This window comes from Podarcis pityusensis (assembly GCF_964106645.2).
Source record: "Podarcis pityusensis genome assembly, chromosome: 4".
Classification (NCBI taxonomy): domain Eukaryota; kingdom Metazoa; phylum Chordata; class Lepidosauria; order Squamata; family Lacertidae; genus Podarcis; species Podarcis pityusensis.
In genome coordinates this window covers 25,737,166-25,744,317 of record NC_138027.1, presented here as the reverse complement: position 1 = coordinate 25,744,317, position 7,152 = coordinate 25,737,166, and the positions used below count along the sequence as shown (strand labels likewise).

Genomic DNA, 7,152 nt, shown 5'->3' with positions numbered 1-7,152 from the left:
AAAGGGTGTTATTTTTTAGAGTCTGCTAGATGTCAAACTCTCAATTCACACAGGTGATCTACGTGCAATTTTCCCACACACACAGCCAAAGAATGGGTGGCTGGACTTTTCCAAAATAGATTTTGTTGATCAAAGTTTATAAAGATATAGCTTGGCATAGATAACAGACATAAATAACCCTTACTGATCAAAAGCTGGACTCCATCTGCATGTACCCTTTATAGACTGAAAAAACACTTGGTTTCTGCTTCATCCCATTAGTGCAAGAGAATAGGTTGATTTCATTAGCCAAATGGTAAGTTGCGTATAGACACACACACACACACACACACACACAGGCAACAACCATTTTGTGTGCATTTAATTGATGTGCAACCACAGACGTATGGGTCCTTTTGGACCCAGAAGAGGGCAGAAAGGGGGCGGAACAGGTCGGGCTCATGCATGCTCCGCCGATGTGTGCAGGGGGCCAGGAATGGAACCCCCACACAAAACGGTCATTGCATAGCTGATATAGATATATCTCACATACCAGATTGGCACACCTAGAACTCTGCTCAAGTTACTAAATTTTATAACCCAATCCAATGCTTTGAGAGACTATGCTAATCAGCTCTAACTAATAAGTATTATTTATGTATTTTTAAACATCCAGCTCACTTAGCTGGAATTAAATCAACAACATACCCACAAGTAAGAATTTTGGGCCAATTTATAGTGCATTGGGGATTGGACAGCCCTTAGGGGCGAGAAAGAACTTGGCTACCTTTAAGTGATCATTTCTGCCTGTAATTCAACATTCCATTCATGCCAAATAGTTCTTGTCTTTTTACAAGAGCACCGTGCTTGTTAAGAATAATTTGACTACACCAACACAAACTTAGGTCCTCAACATGGTATTTTATTTTGTTTACATACACTATGCCATAAACTCATATGGAATTGGTTCCAGCAGCTCTGGCTCCTTGCCATTGTTTCTCACAAAGTGGGCTTCTCTTGGAGGAGCAGGCTAGAAGACAGAAAAAGAAATTTAAACATAAATACAAGTTACAATAGCATTGTTTAGTCCAGGTGCCATCTGTTGGGCTTTCCTTGTTTTTACTGCAGCACTATGTCCCTAGAACACAAAAAATCTACAGCAAAAAACTACAATACTTTAGACTTGAGAAAGCATGGCACCTCGTCTCGCAATATGGCAACTGATAATTCTATGCATGAATCATTTTATAATTTATTAAATATATTTTCCACTAGAAAGTTTGCTGTATCACTTGAGAATAGGATGAGTCACACAGTAGCAATTTTTTAAAACCAGCCTAACAGCAGCTTTCTTCCCCCTGCCCCCCATAATATGCACAAAGATTACCTACTAGCACTGAAAATAACTTTATAAAAATAATACCAAGGCTAAATGCATTTGAAACATACTTGGATTATGCAGAAACCCCCCCCCCACTAGTGTTTCTGACTAAACTTCCTTCTAATCTGAAAAAATGTGTTAATGGAATTAATTACCTGACATTCTTCTCTTGTCAGAAACTTAATTGCTTCCTGACATCTTAGTCACATAGAATGTTCAAACCACTTCCGCCAACCCCCCCCCCCCCCCGTTTGCAGACAATGTACACACACTTTGTTCACATCTCAATACATTACCTGGCGTTTTAGTTCAAACCAAATTCCCTTTTCCTTTCCTTCTTTTTTCTTTCTTTCATTTTCTTTCACACGCTGCAAGAAGCTGTCTCTGCTCTTTGAGTGCTTAATATGCTCAATTCGCACATTAATTCTCTTGGCCAGAATCTTGCCCCTAGACACAGAACACAACACTGTTAGATTTAGCAGCTTTTCCTGTGGGTTTGTTGTTGTTGTTTTTTTTAAAAAAACCAAATAGGACTAACAGCTGAGCCCAAGTCAGTACACATGGTTACCATGCTGGTTTCAGAGCATAGGCAACTCTGATTGCTGTAGGAACATGTAAGCTTTCAGATTCAGAAGAACTTTTCAATATGTTTCCTTTGACAGGATCCAAGCCAATTAAGTATTAACTGGTTGGGTTTTAAAAGGATATTGCCTCTGCCCCACCTGAATGGCCAATGGAGACAACAAATGTCTAACTGGCAAAGTGAATGGGGAGAAAGGAATCCATCAATGCAATTAAAGCTCCAAACCATTTTAGTAGCACTTACTTAACTTTCTTGTTCACAATAATGCCCACAGCATGCTGGGTAATGTTGTATACCCTTCCTGTCTTGCCATGGTAACATTTGTGGGGCATGCCTTTCTGAATTGTGCCCATGCCCTGTTAATAAAAGACAGACAGAAAATATTACCATAGCTTATCTTACAAAAAAATGCCAAAGATATATTGAACTAAAGCAGTTGCAATCATAACATTAGCAACATTTCCCAAAAGCTTCCAATATGATATCAGAAAGATCACGTTAAAAAATATATATTTGTCCCAAAGTCCTCCAATGTCAGGTTCCCAAGCTTTAGACTAAGCATCTGTCTAATAATTAAACTATCAAGTAAGCTACTATGTTTTGGATTATACAGTGGATAATATCTAGCAAGTCATACTCAGTATAGTCCTATTGCAATCAATGGACTAGATCTCAACTGGTCTACTCTGCAAATGGAATAGCATTGTATATCAAGCAATGTTTACCATTTGAAATAAAATTCTAGAGCCAAGTACTGGGTCTTCCAGTTGCTCACTTATCCTGTTGCAGGAAATCAAATCATGCAACAGCCATATCCAAACTGATGAATGGTTTGCCAATACACGCATGGTTGGCACAATTATCCTTACACATTAATGCTATCTTAAAATATTTAATCAAATAAAATTAAATCTGAAGAACTGGACATCTCTGGTTTGCTTTCAGTGCCGGTGAAATGATTTGCTCACTTTGCTATTACAAAAGCAATCATAAGAGACAATCATCATCAAGCTCCAGAGTGTTATGAAATAAATATTTCAAGTAAAGTTCTGTATCAGCAATAGTGTGATATACTGAAGAGGGCAACCTTCTGGCGAATTAATACTCCTCTGTGTATTTTACAAATTACATTGTAAGATGAAATGAAAATGTGAGCATAGTTCAAATCCCAGCATTTAATACTCTAGGGCAGGGCAAGCAAAACAATATTTGTTATTCTGTTAGATTGTATTTAATTTGAATTCTGTTTTAGACAGATAATGAGAGAACTACAGTATTAGATTTAGCATTAGAGCATTTTTAAATTTAAAAATACCTTTATGTCAACAATATCACCCTTCTTATAGATGCGCATGTAGGTAGCGAGAGGGACCACACCTATGAAAAAGATGTAATAATCAATCATATTTTTACTCAAGTTAGTTTTGTATGTTTGAGCTTGAGAAAAAGGTGGTTGAGAGAGTATATTATGGGCATCTTCAAATTACTAATGGGCTGTCACATGAGGGATGGAGCAAGCTTGTTTTCTCTTGCTCTGAAAGATAGTACCTGAACCAATGGATTCAAGTTACAAGAAAGGAGATTCAAACTAAACATCAGAAAGTACATTCTGACAGTAAGAGCTGTTTGACAATGGAATGGACTCCCTTGGGAAGGTGGTGTACTCTTCTTCCTTGGAGGATTTTAAGCAGATGTTGGGCTAGTCGACTCTTGGGATCTCTTCCAACTCTATGAAATGTTTTAAAGGTATTAAAATTGACTTACAACATTCAGGCTATATAAGCTACACATAGAAGCAATTCCTCTTCCCAAAGCCCCTCTATTAGTGCTGCTTTCTGAGCTTTCTAGCCTGCAACTACAGATTTCTAGCAGTGTATATGTAATGACATTTTTCAATAAATTAAAGATGCGTAAGTCTTAGCTGATACTGATAGCATATGGCCTATGGGATGTGAAGGTTCACCTGATCTTGGTGGTCACATCAGTTTACTGAAATAACCCTTATTCCTGGATAAACTAGAAGGAACAAACCCACTGACCAACTAAACTAGCTGAACAAATATTCCCTACCATGTTTGCGAAAGGGTCTTGAGAACATGTAACGTGTCCCCCTCCTCTTCCCCTTGGTGTTGGTCATCTTGAAGGTTTACTGAAAGAGAAAATACAATTGGATCAAAAATTAACAGAAAATAAAATTAAAACATGCACAATGGTAGCTTTCCCCCAAAGCAAATAACAATGAGGGGAGGGGGCGTATATCAAGATTGTCAGGCGGGAGGGATTATATACCCCTCACACTACAATACTGCAGAAAAGCCCTTGTCTAGCATCAAACACGTTTAGCATCATATATCATTCGAGCCTGAATATCTCGTCAGAATTACCTGTGCAACATCTTGAAATCCATATACATGCATTTTACACCCAGGTATCCACACCCACTTTTGCTTGTGTGTGGATACACACAATATCCTCCAAAACACTTCCAAGTTCATTTGCACACAGGTTCAGTCTCTGCTACCTCCAGGATAAAAAAAAACCAGGAGTTGAGGCGGTACAAAAGATATCCCTGCTCAAGCCTCTGGAAAAGCCACTGACGCTCAAGAGCAGGCGAATTGGGGGGGGGGGGGGTCCTCCATAAAACAGCCTTTCTCAACATGTGAGTCCCCAGATGTTGAACTACAACTCCCATCACCCCTAGCTAGCAAGGCCAGAGCTCAGGGATGATGGGAGTTGTAGTCCAACAACATCTGGGGACCCACAGGTTGAGAACCGCTGCAAGGATAAGATACGTTTCCAGGAGCGACTATACACCTTAGTGACATCCAGACCTTTTGAGGCTTCCCAGCCCTGCCACTCGAGGTGCTGCCTTAACTGGAGAAGCCAGAGATGGGAGCCTGGGGCCTTCTGCATGCAAGGCATGCGCTCAGTCCACTTCTGGACGAGGAGAAAGCAGGAGGCGGCGGCCTCCATCGCAAACCTCCACGTGCGCTTGGATCGCACCCGTTGCTGCCGTTTCCTCCCAGGCCAGCGCACTCCACTGGCGCCGCTCCCGGGTCCGGGTCCCGCCGCCGCCCTCTCCCACCTAGCCGGCCTCCCCTCTCTTCCCATCCCTCCCGAAGGCCAGGCCGCCCTCGGCGAAACGGCTCTCGCTCCCTCGCCCTCCCCACTTCCAAGCGCCGCCCGGAGCAGCTCCCCCTCTCCCGTTTCTCCGCCACCGGCCCATTTCGCGCCCAAGCCCCTCACGGACCCGCTACAAGCGGCCCCCCAGGAGTGGAAGAGGAGCAGCCGAGCTCCGCCGTGTACCTGTAAGATGGCGTCCGAGGCCGAAAGGAAAGAAGGCGGGGCTTCCTGCGCTCTCCGCTCCTTCCTGCCCGCGTGCAGGGGCCCTCCGGGATGTAGGGCTGTCCCGCAGAAACGCCGGAGTGTATGAGACGTCGCGTGCTGGCGTGGAAACTTTAATATAAGTATATTATATATATATACATATATAAATATATATAAAAAGGAAGCGACACGGGTGCTGGGGAGAAAGCAGCCGAGTATGGAATAAATACCTCTCTCTTCCGTAGTACTGTGAACGGAGGCAGGCAGTTGTCGTAGTCGCGCTTTCCAGGAGGCCCTTGCCAAGGCAAAAGGGAGCACGGGGCGAGGAGCTGACCGCGCCCACACAGGCGTTAGGCAGCGCGTGCGGCTGGCTGCCGTCACGTGGTCCCAGGGAGCCGGTTGAATGGAGTCATGTGCCGCTGTGAATAGCACCATCTATGTAATAACTGGATGTTGCAAGCAGCGGATAGGCCGTGTTGGACATTTTATTTTTCTTATGGAGGAACAACTGCGATGGAGGGCAGGTTTTTGGCCCACTGTAAGCGATCTCAAGTGCTGCATCCTCCCGGCACTAATTTCGAAAGAATGAATGGCACGTAAGAGAAAGTTACAGAGCTGTTGTGGACAACAGCTAAGCTTGCTCCTTGCACCTGATCGGCTCAACCATTAAGGATCAGTTCTCCTAATCAGGTTCACATACACACCACCCGCCTTCATTTGTACTGCTTCAACACCTCACACAAATGGGGAATACCTAAGATGCAATAATGGGCACTGCCAATTTCAAATGTTTTAAGACTTTGGAGAGTCCCTGAGTAATTGCTAATTAGTCAGTTGGATACATGTTGAACGATGCATGCACTGTGTGAAAAAGTACATTTTTATTTGCCCTGAATCTTCCACTATTCAGCTTCATTGGATGGTGCCGAGTTCTAATATTATGAGGTAGGAAAGATTCTCTGCACCTTTTATTTATACAAGGAGCCCTGGAGGCCCATCAAATGGGAGACAAGTGCAAAATGCATTACCAACATTTTGACATACAGTGGTACCTTGGGTTACAGATTCCGCTAACCCAGAAATAGTACCTCGGGTTAAGAACTTTGCTTCAGGATGAGAACAGAAATTGTGCGGTGGTGGCAGTGGGACGGTCCATTAGCTAAAGTGGTACCTCAGGTTAAGAACAGTTTCAGGTTAAGAACAGACCTCCAGAATGAATTAAGTTCTTAACCCGAGGTACCACTGTACTAGCATCTTACACAGTGGCTTTAAACTGCATCAGGCCGTGTTATGGAGAGATGCATGAGCAGTATGACAACCAGGAGCTCTTCCTCTTCTAAGATAGCCACAATAATAACTGTTTCATAAGGAATGAATTTGTGCTTAAGCTTGCCTTTCGCTTCTCCCTCCCTCCTCATGTCTCTTTAGAATGTGAACCCGAGGGCAGGGACCATCTTAGAACTGATTTTTGTAAGCCTCTCAGGGAGACTTTTAACCAAAGAGTGGTATTTAAATGTTGTAAATAATTAATAAAAAACACAGCACAAAAGGAAAGGGGATTGGGGGGAGGAGGGAAAAGCAATATTGGGGTATTTTAATATTTGTTGCTTCAAACAGAGCAAGATGCAGCAGTAAAAAAAAAGCTACTGCTATTCTAGGCTACAAGTAGTGTCCAGATAAAGGGAAGTAATAGTACCATTCTATTCTGCCTTAGTTAGACCACACTTGGAATACTGTGTCCAATTCTGGGCACCACAATTTAAGAAGGATGTTGACAAGCTGGAACATGTGCAGAGGAGGGCAACCAAGATGATCAGTGGTCTGGAAACTAAGCTTTATGAGGAGCGATTGAAGGCGCTGGGTATGTTTAGCCTGGAAAAGA

At 42.8% G+C, this 7,152-nt stretch overlaps 1 protein-coding gene across 2 annotated transcripts; it reads right to left on the bottom strand.

Annotated features, from left to right (window-relative positions):
• Positions 1 to 880: 880 nt before the first annotated feature.
• RPL21 (ribosomal protein L21) lies at positions 881 to 5,324 on the bottom strand. 2 transcript variants are annotated; one of them, XM_081004226.1, is made up of 6 exons: positions 5,250 to 5,324; positions 4,014 to 4,092; positions 3,259 to 3,320; positions 2,187 to 2,299; positions 1,657 to 1,807; positions 881 to 1,009 (listed from the first exon to the last, which is right to left on the bottom strand). In XM_081004226.1, the coding sequence occupies exons 2-6, from the start codon at positions 4,078 to 4,080 to the stop codon at positions 920 to 922; spliced, it is 483 nt and encodes a 160-aa protein (XP_080860352.1). In that variant the 5' UTR covers positions 4,081 to 4,092; positions 5,250 to 5,324; the 3' UTR covers positions 881 to 919. The 2 variants fall into 2 exon arrangements, with proteins under 2 accessions (XP_080860352.1, XP_080860353.1); XM_081004227.1 differs by lacking the exon at positions 5,250 to 5,324 and adding an exon at positions 5,194 to 5,226.
• Positions 5,325 to 7,152: the final 1,828 nt, after the last annotated feature.